The 16,192-nt window shown below is 39.9% G+C and overlaps 1 protein-coding gene across 10 annotated transcripts in view; it reads left to right on the forward strand.

Annotated features, from left to right (window-relative positions):
• FOCAD (focadhesin) overlaps window positions 1-16,192 on the forward strand; it is a 133,462-nt gene that overhangs the window by 45,906 nt on the left and 71,364 nt on the right. For all 10 annotated transcript variants that reach the window (XM_075447116.1, XM_075447113.1, XM_075447114.1 and 7 more), the window contains 3 exons: window positions 14,105-14,209; window positions 14,815-14,916; window positions 15,445-15,575. In XM_075447116.1, the coding sequence (XP_075303231.1) occupies window positions 14,105-14,209; window positions 14,815-14,916; window positions 15,445-15,575 (338 nt within the window). The remainder of the gene's footprint in view (window positions 1-14,104; window positions 14,210-14,814; window positions 14,917-15,444; window positions 15,576-16,192) is intronic.

Genomic DNA, 16,192 nt, shown 5'->3' on the forward strand with positions numbered 1-16,192 from the left:
GATATGCACTTCATGACTTACGGTGCTGAGCAGGGTAGCTCGAATTGAGGGAAGCAGTCTAGGATGTGCTTGCTGTTTGAGCACATACTGAAATGCTCTGCTAAACCAAGCCTGTTATACAGTGCTTTTGGAGGTAACTGTATTTCTTAAGCCAGAGGAGTTTTTAAACCAGATGACAGCTTCATCTATTGTGGGTTGCCTGCCTTCATACTGCAAAACGTCTTCATACAGCAACCTGTTCCAGTGTTTCGCCACCCTCACTGTAAGAAATTTCTTCCTTATATCCAGTCTAAATCTACCCTCTTTTAGTTTAAAACCATTACCCCTTCTCCTGTCACAACAGGCTCTGCTAAAAACTCTCTCCCCATTTTTCTTACAAGCCCCCTTTGAGTACTGAAAGGCCACAATAATGTCGCTCTGGAGCCTTCTCTTCTCCAGGCTGAACAACCCCAATTCTCTCAGCCTTTCCTCACAGGAGAGGTGTTCCAGCCCTCTGATAATTTTGCAGAGTAGATATGGATGCAGTATATTGGCAAGAGGTATAACAGTGAAGAGAAAATTGCAAATTAAACTCAGGGGTACAGCCAGCTTGAGCTGTCTGCAGCGTATGTGTAGCACGCTTCAAACCGCAAGTAGCCATGGGTTGAATTGAAAAAAGTTACTGGGCAGTTTGCTGTTATAGTACATCCATGCCTGTATATGAATTAAATAGAGAAGTGTTGTGCTTTGCTCATTTTATTGTGTTTTGAAGTTCTTGTTTTGCCCTGTGCATGCTGCTATCCTTTTGCTGATGTTGGTGTGCTATTTCATTTTAGTGAACATACAGGTGGTTGCAGATTCAGGATGACAGTGTTTATATGAAGGCTGTACTGCCATGTTGATACTTAATTTGCGAAGAACCTGCAAGAGTACACAGCTTTTTCACAGTTCAAAATAAAAACAGGATCTAGTTCCTAGATAGTTCTTTTTGAAGTATTTATTCAATGTCCTTGGCATACTCCTTGTTGAATTGTGTGTAGAACAGCTGCCTTGAGGGTCCGACGTCAGTGGAAATACTGAGCTGCTAGAAGTTAGAACTGACTCCTCAAAGGTAGGCATCTGGTGGAAATGTGCAAAATTAAAAGCTTGTTCTTCTTTTCAGGATATCTTTTCCCATTCTTACTTTGTGCACTTAATGGTTCTTTCTTATTTTCTTAGAATGGCGGTTATTTTCTTGCACATGGATGAATTCTGTCTCTTAAACTACGTATTTAAAACTCTTCCATTCTGTTATAGCCTTATACCTCCTGTAAAGGATGGTTAAATGACACAAAACAGGAGAACTAAAAAGCGGGGAAAAAAACACAAGAAAACATGTGAGCAAGTCAGAACCTCACAGTACTATTCTCAGAGAAGAATATTCTTTCTCAGACTGCTGTGGCAAGAGGGCACTTGAAGCTGCTTTTCTGCTGCATGCAAGGTTATGCTTCCATTTAATTTGTCACCTGCTTCTCGTCACACCATTTGACTTAAGGTAACAATGCTGTGTGTTGTTTAAAACCTTATAGTGAAAAGCAGTGTATCACAAAGGCTCTGGTGGTCTGTGGTAGGAAGAAATAAGTATATTGCACTAGGAGTTTCTAGGTTACTTTTCCTAACATAGTAAAACTCCAGACAAGCTATCCTAGGAGGGCCATTTACCAAATGGTAGTGGTATTGCTGCTGGTCACTAGGTATGATGGCATGTTCTAATACTTTTGGAATGAGCAATGGTGCAGAGTTCATTCAGGAAGTTGTTATTTAGCTGTTCTGATAGAAGTGGAAGCATTAAGCGTTTTTTAAGCCTTTCTTGACAAGTGGCTTTATCTTTTATAAGTTAGAATATAAGAAAATCAAAACACCCCACGTTGTCTTTGCTGGAAGGTGAAGGAAACAATAGGTTTGAAAATTGTTTCAATAAGTGCAGCTTAGTCTTCTGAACTCAGGATATATGCTTACCTTGATCATCGAGTCACAGCTAGAAAAAGGTTTTCTGAGTTTCTAACAATGCTGAGGTTTCTGTTAAGAATTGTTTCATTCATGAGTTTATCATCATCAGAGGTCTAGGGTTTCGGGTTATATGCAAATATATATATATATATATATTGAGGGGGGCATTCCATGAAGTACATTGCCAGTTAAGACTGGTTTTTTTGACCAGCTGTAGCACAGAAGTGGCCTTACTGCATGCTATTTTAGCCCATGCTAAAAAGCTTACTTACTGTGCTGGGTACAAAGCTTTAGGTGCATGAAATACTGACCATATTATTCAAGTACAAATTGGAAAGCTAGTAGTGTAAAAATAAACAATCTTGATGTCTTGTGTCTGGGAATCAAAAAGGAGCCCTTTAATAAGCATGTTAGGAATAGGATGGTATTGCTGGAAAAGAACACTTTTTATTTCATACATGCTATTTAGAGGTCTAGTTGTGAGGAAAGATGTGGAGCCAATCAATGAAAAGGGGGAAAACATAAAGATTACAGGTAATGAAAATTGTGATCCAGCCGTGACAATGTGATCCTAAGCGAGGAGTCAGATATCAGTTTTCCAGATGTATATTCTCTTGTAACTGCAAGAGCCAGGTTTTTCAGGAAAGACGCAAAGCTTAAGGTAGCTTATAGGTGCTTTGTTGACCCAGATTTCATTTTCTCACTTTGAGTGGGAAGCACTTAACTGTGTTCAAAGGGCAGGAGTAAGCAAAATGAATTATAGTTGTGTAAAAGCGATGCTGAGCTGATGTAGAACCACCTGTGCATCTATTCTTTAACTTAGTTTCTTCTTGAAAATCCCTTTCTGTAAGTCATCATTCAAAACTGGTATGAGTAATACACCCCAACTATGAATAGTGTGTTAGGTACACTAAATAGTCCGTAACCAGGGATACATGCCACAGCCTTTGTAAATTAGTTGTCCTCTAGGAAAAGGGTAGGTAAGTTATGGCTATGTGTTGTGACACCTGCAATAGACATACATCTGCCCTATCCAGGGAAACTTTTCTTCAGTTCTGACCCAAACTGCTGCAAGTAAGGCAGTTTTCTTCTTGTGACTAGCAGTTAAAAACACCAAGGTAACTCCAGGCTTTTTATTGTGTGTTTCTTCTAACTTGGTTTGCTGCAATAAGTCTTTGAGTTGTATGGTGAATCAGTGGCATATAGAAAGAGGAAAGGCATAATTCTCCACTGACTTCAAATGAACAGTTTTAGAGAGAAGTTTAAATGCAAGTCAGCAGAGTTACAGCAGCTTTAGACAGATACAGGGAGATGAATTTAACCCAAAGTTGTTGATGTTTAGCATGATATGAGTGGGTTTACCTACCTTGTTCTACTTACTTTAAGCCAAAACTTTTGTTCACCAATATAATAAACAAGATTAATGGATGCAGCCTCTTGAGCTAACTATGCTGGTCTGACTACTTCAGAATTAATAAGCCCTTCAGGCTGGTGAAGAAGTTCTTCCTGGCATTGGGAAAAATAACCTGTGCCCAAATGCAGTGAGAGGTGTGAACTGCACCACATTTTCTGTTTCCCTAATGATCAGCGGAAGTCTATGTAAATCAGAAAATGTTGTTTAAAATGGAGAACTCAAACCATAATTTGTTGGTATTGTCTAACTGGTTCAAATTTCGTTTGCTGACAGTGTCTGCAAATGGTGAGCTTTCAGTCTTTTAAATTACTGTGGATTTGAAAATACTTTTCTGGAAAATATGTGAAGTATTCAGGTGTTTTTTTAGTAGTATTAAGCGATCAGTGATACAGCAGATGTTCTGTTGGGTAATATATGGAAATTTGGTGTGAGAATACTGTACTTAATTGGGGTCATATTTGCCTTCTCAGTTCTTAGTTAAGTACAGCAAAGGACACCTGAATATTCTCCAATTAGCAATGTCTAATGTATTGCTATCTTTTAAATTACATTTTTTTAATTCCAAGAAGATCTTAACTCTTTAAAGCTGGGACTTACTGTCTGGCTCATTTGAACTTGGGATCACCTGGCATCTGTCTTGACAGTGACAAGTGATTTTAGTTCTGAGTCTGCTTCATGAGTCCACAGAGGTGATTACAGTGTGACACAGCACTGCACTGAAAGATTGTCATATTGTTTCTTGTAGGTGCAATGTTTTCCCTTAAAGCAGGAAGAATTTGCTAGGACTTGTCTGGTCTTTCTTTTGCAGTTAGTTAGCACAGGGGGAGAAAGCACTGAAGCTCATGGATGGGGGAAACAACTGATTACTTTAATAAACTCAATGGGCAGTGTGATGGCAACAACCACTAACGTGTTGATGGCGAAGTTATATTTTGGCAGTTGCTTTATTTGGTTCTGTGTTTTACTCAGTTCCATGTAAATAAATGGTGCTTTGTAAAAGGAGGGGAAAGTAAGTAGTAAAACAGTGATCGGAATGTCCTTTAGGTTAAGAAAATGGAAAGTTCGTCACAACAAACTTGTTAAACATTTTGAGTCTTCAGTTCCATAGGGCACTTTCTGAAGGACACAGTGGAAAGGGGTGTGCAGCGTAGTAATTAGAAGGCCGTTTTGAAGAAGAGAAGAAAGTCAAGGTTGGATATGGAATGAGAACAAAAAATGGCTGTTAATCCCAAGCTTGTTTTTAAACAGCCACTTACATTAACTTGAAATACCTTTGGTGTTAGCAGCACTTGAACACTCATCTTAAACCCAAGTGTTAGTAATGGAAAGAAGGTCTAACCAAGTAAATAAGGATGCGTTCCAAATTCCAAGTCTTTGATCTATGTTCAAATCAAGGTAAACTTGGTTTAGCAGAACTCAGAGGTTAGCCTTGCAAAAGGTAAATAAAATGTCCACAGGATAAAATGAAAAAGTGGCAAGTTTGCAGTCAAACTGTGGACTACCTGTACGACAGCAGAATATATGGAAGTACTGACATGGGTAGATAAAATTGTGATGGTCTTTTTTTTCTTTTTTTCAAAAGTGATCAAGATAATCAGTAATTCTGCTGTTAGTGAAACTGTCTTACTTTGTGGTTCAGATGATTAGTGGTTGTAACTGGATATTGAATTGAATTGAAAAGCAACAGGTGACTGCCATGCAAAATCTGAGTTGAACAACTGTGTTTCAAAACAAAACAGGGTCAGAAAGAGAGAATGTGCATCAACAGTGCTATACTCGTTGCTTTCATGTTTAGTACAATTCCACAAGGAGCATTGACAAATAGGATCTCTCATTTCCACACTGAATGTTGTTTTTTTTAAGGACTCTGTTGTCTTGACAGTAAATTAATGGAGCATAGAAAAATAAAGAGTTGCTAGGTTTAAAAATAATAACCGTAATTGGTTGTGCAGACGTTGTTCTGTTTATGCTTTATTTTTGTTTTTTCTTACCTTTTCCATGAAGAGAGCCTACAAAGGGCTTCTGTGTATCTACTACCTCCTTCCCCACTGAGTAAAAGCCATTTTATGGTGCAAGATTAGTGATTATGTTAGATCTGTTTTTAGCTGAGGCATTTTGGAGTAATGGTCTGAAATGCTGTTGAAGAAATCCAGAAATCTTTATAAAAGAAGTCTGATGAATGAAGAGCAGTACATGGGGTTTTAGGCTGTCTTAAATCAAATCACTGCAGAGGCTGCACTGACACATGCTGTTCATGAAAAACATAATAGAGACCTTCTAATCGGATGAATTTTCTTGTTGTGCAAAAGCTGTTACTACACTCTGTGTGAAACCAGCTGTGCTGCAAGGGGAAGAAATTAAATCGTGTGACTGAAAGGTCGCTGGTGAGTAGTAGCACAAAATCTATTACCATTATTAGAGGATTATGAGACTCTAGAGGACATCCATTCTCTATGGTCTTTCAACTGCTGGAATGAAATATTTTAGTGGTAAATGACACCCTTCTGGGAAATCTATCTGAAGGTGCATTATTTTGTGTTTTTTGGGGGCTGGGAGTGCATTTAAAAAAAAAAAAAAAGGTTAAATATATTTTTATTCAGGTAGAAAACGTGTTGATATGTTGAACTGGATTTGGCTCGCTCAGGTGGTGCGTGATGGTTTTGTTCTGTGTGATTATGTTGGCTTTGAGTAGCTGTAGGGAAAAAATAATATTCTAGTCAGATCTTGTGTACGCGTTATTCTTAACGCTTCGTGGTTGAAGCTTATTGGTTAGGATCCTGCTGAAGTACATGGAACTTTGAAAACCTAGCTTATGTTCTGTAAAAAGTGCTTCTGATTTTTGAGAGCAGCTTATTTTGTAGCTTTTATGAACAAATTTATCTTCATTTGTGCACTTACCTGAAAAACTGGTTCCTTCTTTTTTGTGAATTATTCATACTTTTGTCTTGCACACTGGAGCTAGAAATGCCACAGTATTGAAGGCTTTCAACAATCTGCTCTCTTCACAGCCTTGCCTACTTCAGAACTGCATTGATGCTACCTCTCTTCCAGCCTAACATTTCCCAGAAATAAAACCTGGAACTTAGCAGTGATGTTTATTTCCTGCCTTTTGGCTGGCTTTTTGGGGGCGGCCTAGAATGATCTCTTAGTCTTAAAAATGACCCAAAAGAACCCTCCAGGGTAGGCATGCAAGCAAAGGAAGTGTGGTAGGAATACTGTGAAGTGATACCCTACATTTAGAATTTAAAATGGGAACAGCATATGTTAGTATGTATTTGTACTGAAATGGGTTTTTGCTGTTGAACGTGACTTTACTTGGGCAACTATTTTCTGGCTGTCTCTTTTTTCTGACACAAGGGCTGGATGAGGACAATTTCTCTTCAGTAAAATGTAAGGAAATGTGAAGGAACAGAAGAGGAGGATTATCTTCCTTCACTGCTATCCTCCCTTAGCTTGTACTTTTGAAGAAGAACAACTGTCCTGTAGCTTAGAAAAAATAAATTGGACCACCAGATTGCAGAGGGTGAGAATGGTTCTCAGACCTGTTTATCAAATAAAAGCATTCTGTCTTGCGTGTTTAATCTAACTTTTAAAAGGAGAGTTATTGACATACCTCAACATCATTTTTGAGATGCAAATTATTTTTAAAAACAAAAGACATAATCTTGAAAACCTTCTTCAGGTTCTTAATGACTGCCTTGACTTAACTGCCACATCCTCTGGCAGTGTGGAGGATGCAGAAGGCAGTGTTGCCAGGCAGCATGTCTCTCCCTCTCTGGAGCCACTTCCTACCTACTGGGAGCTAATGAATTGTCATATCAGTGTTTTGGAGCTGTTAAGCCCTTCATCAAGATTTACATTTAATATTAAAATTAGTCCCAGCATTGTTTATCCATTACATGAGGGAGGTGGAGAGAGGAACAGCTTTCCTGTACAAGAACAATTTGGGGTTTTTTCCTAATCTTAGGATTTCAATACACAATTCTAAACAAGTACTCTTTAAAGGACAATACCTTTAAGAAGATATGTAACTGGCCTTATAGAGCACATGCTTGGTCATTTCCTGAGAATTCTGTAAGTCGAACTTAGCGTGTTTGCTAGATGCTAGTGTAAAAGGCGTTGTAGAACTTTCCTTTCATATCTGTTTAGAATCAGAATAGTTTGGCTTGCAAGGGACATTTAGAGGTCATCTAGGCCAGCACACCCCCCCACCCCCAGTAAGTGCGGACATCTTCAACTAAATCAGGTTGCTCAGAGCCCCATCCAACCTGTCCTTGAATGTTTCCAGGGATGGGACATCTACCGCCTGTCTGGGCAACCTGTGCCAGTATTTCATCCCTCTCATAGTAAAGAATTTCTTCCTTATATCCAGTCTAAATCTACCCTCTTTTAGTTTAAAACCATTACCCCTTGTCCTCTGGCAACAGGCCCTTGTAAACAGTCTGTCCCATCCTTCTTAAAAGCTGCCTTTAAGTACTGAAAGGCTGCTATAAGGTCTCCCCTTATTGCTGGCGCATGTTGAGCTTCTTGTCAGCCAGCACCCCCGAGTCCTTCTTGGCAGGCTGCTCTCGATCCCTTCATCCCCCAGCCTGTATTGATATCAGGGGTTGTCCTGACTCAGGTGCAGGACGCTGCACCTGGCCATGTTGAACCCCATGAGATTCACACAGACCCACCTCTCCAGCTTGTCCAGGTCCCTCTGGACAGCATCCTATCCTTCTGGCATGTCTACCGCACCACTCCACTTGGTGTCATCTTCAAACTTGCTGAGGATGCACTTGATCCTGCTGTCTGTGTCATTGCTGAAGATATTAAACAGTACTTGTCGCAGTACGGACCCTGGAGGGACACCACTTATCACCAGTCTCCAGCTGGATATTGACCATTGACTACCCTCTGGATGCAACCATCCAGCCAAGTCCTCATCCACCAAACAGTCCACCCATCAAAGAGGTATCTCTCCAATTTAGAGAGAAGTATGTTGTGGTGGGGGACTGTGTCAAAGGCCTTAAAGAAGTCCAGATAGATGACATCCATAGCTCTTCCCTTGTTCACTGTAGTCACTCTGTCATAGAAAGCCACACGGTTGGTCAGGCAGGTCTGACTGGAACAAGTTGCCCAGGGAGGTTGTGGAGTCTCCCTCTCTGGAGATATTCAAGACCCGCCTGGACAAGGTCCTGTGCAGCCTGCTGTAGGTGACCCTGCTTCGGCAGGGGGGTTGGACTAGATGACCCACAGAGGTCCCTTCCAACCGCTACCATTCTGTGACTTCAGCAAGGCTTTTGACACTGTCTTCCATAACATCCTCACAGGGAAACTCAGGAAATGTGGGCTACATGAGTGGTCAGTGAAGTGGATTGAGAACTGGCTGAATGACAGAACTCAGAGGGTTGTCAGCAGCAGCGCTGAGTCTAGTTGGAGGCCTGTAACTAGTGGTGTCCCCCAGGGGTCAGTACTGGGCCCAGTCTTGTTCAGCTTCTTCATCAGTCACCTGGATGACGGGACAAAGTGTACCCTCAGCAAGTTTGCTGATGACACCAAACTGGGAGGAGTGGTGGATAGACCAGCAGGCTGTGCTGCCATTCAGTGTGACCTCGACAGGCTGGAAAGTTGGGCAGAGAGGAACCTGATGAAATTCAACAAGGGCAAGTGCAGGGTCCTGCACCTGGGGAGGAACAACCCCATGCACCAGTACAGGCTTGGTGCTGACCTGCTGGACTGCAGCTCTGTAGAGAGGGACGTGGGTGTGCTGGTGGATGACAAGTTGACCATGAGCCAGCAGTGTGTCCTGGTTGCCAAGAAGGCCACTGGCATCCTGGGGTGCATTAGGATTGTGGCCAGCAGGTTGAGGGAGGTTCTCCTTCCTCTCTACTCTGCCCTGGTGAGGCCCCATCTGGAGTACTGTGTCCAGTTCTGCACACTCCAGCGGAGGACTATGTGGATGGTGAGGAGACTGGAGCATCTCTCCTATGTGGAAAGGCTGAGGGAGCTGGGCTTGTGTAGCCTGAAGAAGAGAAGGCTGCGAGGGGACCTAATAAATGCCTATAAATATCTGAAGGGTGGGTGTCAGGAGGATGGGGCCAAACTCTTTTGAGTGGTGCCCAGTGACAGGACAAGGGGCAATGGGCACAAACTGAAGCACAGGAAGTTCCATCCGAGCATGAGGAAGAACTTCATTCTGAGGGTGATGGAGCCCTGGAACAGGCTGCCCAGGGAGGTTGTGGAGTCTCCTTCTCTGGAGATATTCAAGACCTGCCTGGACGCGGTCCTGTGCAGCCTGCTCTGGGTGACGCTGCTTCGGCAGGGGGGTTGGACTAGATGACTCACAGAGGTCCCTTCCAACCCCGACCATTCTGTGATTACAGCTGGGGAGTGGGAAGGAAAGGTAGGGCACAAATTAAATCTCATGTTTTGAGTGAAGGTTTCATTTTTCTTTTTTTCAGTGTTAATGCAGGCATCTTATTACTTAATTTTGACTGGGACCAGAACTGATGTTAATCAAACTCTGCCATGTGCTGGTGAATTTGGAATGACTTGCTTTCCCCACCTGCTTTTGTACTGTAAAGGATATAGTGATAACAAGAAATACTCCTTATGATGCAGTATTTATAAAATATTGTGATGATGGCCTTGAAAGTGTGACCAAGCGTGTCGAAGACATTTTAAGCTGGCAGTAATGTTCTGATTAAGGCACATGGTGGGATAAATTCAGGGAAGCTCTCAGAAAGTGGGGTGGGGTGGAAAGATCCAAATTGCTATGTGTGTCTGAAATAGCAGTAGAGCTGTGATGAGAATAAAGCTGAGGGGGGGGAGGAGGGTATGGCAGGGAAGACTTGTTTTGAATCGAGGAGCTCCCTTCCCCAGGTTACACTGAAGCCCTGTTCCAAGGGGATGCTGTGAGGTGGGTTATATGTGGACTCACTCCTTTGATTTTCATGGGGTAGACCCCTGTGATTGGTCTGAAAGGACTTTGGGCTTTAAAATTTGTTGTGATGTGAGGAAAAAATCTGAGAGAATCTAAGAACCGTGAGGTATGTTGTTTTTCAGGGAGTATGTTACTTTCTGAAGTATGTTACTTGTCATTGTATTTTAGTCTTTCTTCTACAGGACTGTTTATTCTGGGTGAGTTAAGTTTTTGATGAGAGAAAAGCAGATTGATAATTTCAGAGCAACTTACAAAGTACCGGCACTGTTCTGGTGAAAGTCAGGTTTATGGCCACTTAGATAGGCGGAGTGGTGTCCATCTCAGCCTACCCTGAATTGCTGCAAAGTTGGTGTGCCTTTATACAGTAAATGGTAGTTTAGAAATACGTCAATATTATCAGTGCCTACAACTGACAGGCTATTTCAGTCTGCAGAGATAAGGCTGTTAGGTTGGCCTGGGAGATCATTGGTTAAGAATGCTGGTTGGAAATCTTCACACTGGGGCAAGGCACAGGAGAATATAATATAAAACCAAATGTTGGTGGGTGACTCTTTCTTGTGGTCCATCTGTTTTGCTATTAGCTTTAAGGTAATAGCAGTTTTCATGATAGATTCAGCTTTCGGGAGTGAGGCAACAAAACCAAAAAAACCGGCAAAAAAACAAAGCCAGAGGAATGCTTAAGATGAAAAACTAAATTTGTCACTTAGAGCTTTGCATATTCAGAGGAGCTGTCCTACTGCCAACTTGTATGCTGATCTATGCTATATGTGGTTAGATAAAAAAAAGCTCCCCTTAGTTACAGTTAAGTAATTACACAATTACAGTTGCAGCCTAGATTCCTGTAAAAGCATCTATACAGATTTCCAGTCTTCTGTTTGCATAAATCTAATAGTCTTGTGATATGTGTAAGGCAAGATATTGAATTAACCCATTATCAGTTTGCATTTTCTGTGTGTACAATTTTTAATTCATCTAATAGAAGTCTTGCTCCTGCAGCTTTTATTTAGAAAACTAGTCATTATGTGTATATAATTGGAGGACTGAATGTTCTCTTTGAAATATTTGTGTTTCATATGAAATCTTATCTTGACAGATCCTACCTCATCTGTATCTCTGATACCTTATTTCTATTTTGCTCATCTGCCATTCAGTTTTTATGTAACACATAATTTAGAAAAAAATTAATTTGTACATGTTGTGGTTTAACCCCGGCAGGCAGCTGAGCCCCACGCAGCCGCTCGCTCATTCTTCCCCTGCTGGGGTAGGGGAGAACTGGAAGGGTGAAAGTGAAAAAATGCGTGGGTTGAGATGAAGGCAGTTTAATAGGGGAAGCAAAAGCCATGCACACAAGCAAAGAAAATAAGGAATTAATTTGCTGTTCCCCATCGGCAGGCAGATGTTCAGCTATGTCCAGGAAAGCAGGACTTCATCATGTGTAATGGTCACTTGAGAGAACAAATGCTGTAACTCTGAACATCCTTCCTTCTTCCCCCAGCTTTTATTGCTGAGTATAATGTTACATGGCATGGGACATCCCTTTGGTACGTTGGGGTCAGCTGTCCCAGCTGTGTCCGCTCCCAGCTTCTTGCACACCCCCAGCCTCCTCACTACTGGGGCGGTGTGAGGAGCGGAAAAGTTCTTGACGCTGTGTGATTGCTGCTCAGCAATAGCTAAAACATCACTGTGTTATGAACGCTGTTTTGGTCACAAATCTGAAACATAGCCCCATACAAACTGCAATGAAGAAACTTAGCTCTAGCCCAGCCAAAACCAGCACACACCAAAAGCTGGAAAACTGACCAACTTATCTTCAGTTCAAAGGTCTGAAAGAAAGGTGAGGGAGGGTGCTAGCTAAGAAGATGCTTTCCGTTTGGAATAAACAGGTGGGAAAACAAGGTACTGTTAAACTTGTATTGAAAGAGATGCTGGGTGTGAAAGTCTGCTTAAATAAAAACTGTCTTATATTCTCAGACACTTTTATTAATTTTTCTTTGAAAGATCTACAGTAAAGCCAGTCCTCTGTTTGGGCAGGTGATGGGGTGATGACTACCTCTGCAGAAGGTAGACAGCAACCTTGGGAAACAGAGAGAGGGAGGGAGACTAGTCAATTAGTCAAAAATATGGGGATATTTTTCTTTATAAAGGGATTTATTCTATTTAGGAATGCCAAATAGAGTTTGGAAAACCTGAAAAAATAATGTATTATAGTTAATTCCCTAAGTATTAAATACAGATTCCAGAACAAAGTTTTTAAATTTGTGGAAGCGCGGATTTGGATTGCTCAACTGTAAAGACAGTGATATCTTATAGAACAAACAGTATTTTTTTTTTGTCTGTAATTTGGAACAAGTAATTACAGAGGGAATTATGCAAAAATCCCAGAGCTCTTGGATTTTTATTCATTATTCTTGCTCTGTAGTTTCTGTGGACTGAGATGGACCTTTGTGCAGTGAAAAATTTTATCATGCGAAGACATCTGCTCATGTAAAAACACATAGTGAGAGAATGGTGTAGCAGAATTTCCCACAGCAAGTTTTTAGATCCACTTTATGTATAAACCACATATGTGTATATATATATATATACACACACAAAGAATCAGCCTTACCAGGGTATATTTTCAGAGGTGTAAGATTGCTGAATTATAGATTGGATTAAAGATTGGATCTACTCTTGTAAACATTGTGTTTGAGAGCTGCTTAGTGTTTCACCTGCGCCCAGTATGTGTGGGATTTAATACACATTTGTTCTTCTGGTTTAAGCCTCCTATCTTGGACTTAGCGAATCAATTCTTTAAAGTTACAGTAATGTGAGGTTAAAGAGGAAAAAAACCTCTTCCAAGGGTCACTCACCCTAGGGGTAACTAAAAGGGAATTGGAGAAATTTATGCCCTATAAGGAAAATAATTTTCTTAAAGCCAGAAGACTCAAAAATAGTTATGTCCACTTACTCTTGCTAAATACCAAATTTCTTAATTATCTTTTCTGTTCTTGAGAATGACATTATCTTTTAACACAACTATTATCAATGAAAGACTAGCCCATGTGGCTTAAGTGAAAATCATTACTACTGTGTAAAGGCAGAATGTAAACCAGTGCTAAGTAGTTACTTTTAAGTGTCCATAAAATGAAGTGGGGGGGGAGGGGGGAATAAGCCCGTCATGACTAGATTTAATTTTACAACATAGTGGTATGAATGTCCGCAAGAGAAAACTGAGGGACCTGCAGGTATAAAAATACTGAAAATCTGATCTAAATAAAAGGGGAATGGGGGTGAATAAGTCTTTCCTTCGTTGTCACTTCAGGTGAAGCTCTCTGGAAGTATTGTACCATATATTAAAGAATGCAGTAAATTATACCGTGTTACACGAGATATTTGTGGGATATGATAGTAACATCATCAGAATTCCTCTTAATGGCAGAACTGAGTTGGAATAGGTTCTTCATTGGTTTCATATATAATAATGTAATCTACCATTTTCAATTACATGTTCCTTTTAGTATGTCTGTACTGGAATTTCAAGTAAAAATGAATTCATTGTGGAAATTAGATGATTGCAGTGATTACAGCTGAACACGCATAACAAGGTGCTTTTAAGATGATAACTTAAAAAGAAAGAAGTTCTAAGTCCTATGAAATTACAGACTTTAGAATGTTCCTTTCTCTTTCCTATTAGCAGGAAAAATAATGCAAAAAGGTAGGAGTTTCTAATATGCTCTGTCAAGTTCCTGTCTGACATAACATACTATGTTGGCAACCTAGTCCCAAGTTTCTTTCCTGCTTTTGTTTTATTTTAGGTCCCAAATCTGATCCCAGTTCTGATATTTAAATTGGGAAGACCTTTGGAGCCTGCGCTTTACAGGGATATATTATACACATTGCCTACACTGGGTGTACACAAGGTCAGAATGAAAAATTTTTCATAAAACAGAATCTGTACTAATAAAAAGTCATTTATTCATAAAACAAATATTTAGACTGAGCAATTCATAGCTTGCTTAAAATAACTGATTTGTAAGCTTCAGCATAACTTTCTAATATTTTGAATGGAATATGACATTTATTTTAAAGAGTGAAATTACATTATACATTTTGGTCAGACATTGGAACAGGCTGCCCAGAGAGGTGGTTGAGTCACCATCCCTGGAAGTGTTCAAAAAGCGTGTAGATGTGGCACATTGGCATATGGTTTAGTAGGCATGGTGGTGTTGGGTGGATGGTTGGACTTTATGATCTTAGAGGTCTTTTCCAACCTATGATTCTATGATTCTGTGCTTTATTGTCTGTGCTGTATCATCATTATATATGTATATATCTCATACGAAGATGCTCTTGGACTCATTATGCACTAATGCTTTTCAGAAAACAATTTCTGCTTTCTTTCTGACATTGCAGTTGGACAGTTATCTCCTTGTTGTACATGGTTGTAAAATAATGATTTGTAGATTTGTCTTTGTTCTTGAGCATAAAAAATAACAGTGACATTTGGTTAAAAAATTTCTTTCAGGTTTGTGTTGCTCAGATTCTACGTGCCATACATATGCTGGGGAGCACGCCAAAGCTTAGAGCAGTTACTTTGCGGATGATGACATCCTTGTGGGAAAGACAGGTTAGAAAGTTCTTGTAGTGTCATGAAGATAAGTGCAGTGGAAAAACTTCATTACCTCTAACCAGGGAAAGATATTAATTTTGGAACATTGCTTACACTAGTTTCTCATTATCAGCAGTATAAAGTAAATGGTAGAAGTGGTGCCTGTATTGATTCTGTTACAGTGAAGAGTTTCAGTAGTATGTCTTTCATGAAACCTGCTTTTCACTTCATCAGGTTTCACTGGAATTAGGGAAAAAAAATCCTTTGAAGGACAGCTTTCTGCTTTTCACGATGTGCAGTAAGAAGACGACCTTAGTTACATCACAATAATTTTCCTCTCTCTTTATATATAAAGTAGCAAGAGAGATTTTGTCTGTAGGAGCCAGTTAGATCTCAATGCAGCATTAGATTCCAATAATGAAAAAAAGCAAGTATGGAATATAATGGAAGTGGTATTTAGAAATCATGTAAAAGTGCTAGCAATTGAAAATCCTGTCACCAGCTTTTGAAGATGTGATGATAATTTTTAAATTAAATCTTTTCTAGGATCGAATTTACCCAGAATTGCAGAAGTTCTTGGCGATGTTTGATGTGCCCTCTTTGTCTGTTGACAAAGATGCTCAATGGGAAAAGCTGATTGCCAAAGCTGCGTGTATAAGGGATATATGTAGGCAGAGGTAAGCATAAGTGTTATCCATCTTATGTCTTTGTAAGGGAAATCAATTTTTTTTCAGAAAAGCTGCATAGTTATTTTTACCTACTCTGTTGTATTAATTGTGGGTAATATTTTTGTAGTTGTAGGAGATACTCAGACATTGCTAATCTCACCAGCTAGTAAGTTTTGGATTTTATATTATAACTAATAGAAAGCACATATAAATAATGTGAAAATTAAAATGTCTTCATTGTAAAACAAAACATGCACCCTATACTGATCCAGAGTAGAAACTTAAAGCATACCACCTATAAAAAGAGAGTGTTGAAACATTAGAAGAAACAGCTAATGATCTGTCTGTCTTTCAATGTATGCGAAGAAAATCGGAAGCTTTTCTGAAAAGTGTGTTTTGTCACATGCGAATTTCTGGTCTTTATTCAGGTGTAATACTGACCACAGAACACAGTTGTACAAGTCTAAGTGGGTAATATATTGATCCTTTCCAGCTCTAACAATCCACGAATACCAGTACTTGAGAATCTTTATAGTTACTGTAAAGATTCTTTTCAAACATGTTATCAATTACTTTCTGGTTTTATGTGCACTATACCATCTTTTCTCTTTGTCACTTATCTTCTG

The sequence above is a fragment of the Opisthocomus hoazin genome, chromosome Z, assembly GCF_030867145.1.
Source record: "Opisthocomus hoazin isolate bOpiHoa1 chromosome Z, bOpiHoa1.hap1, whole genome shotgun sequence".
Taxonomy (NCBI): Eukaryota; Metazoa; Chordata; class Aves; order Opisthocomiformes; family Opisthocomidae; genus Opisthocomus; species Opisthocomus hoazin.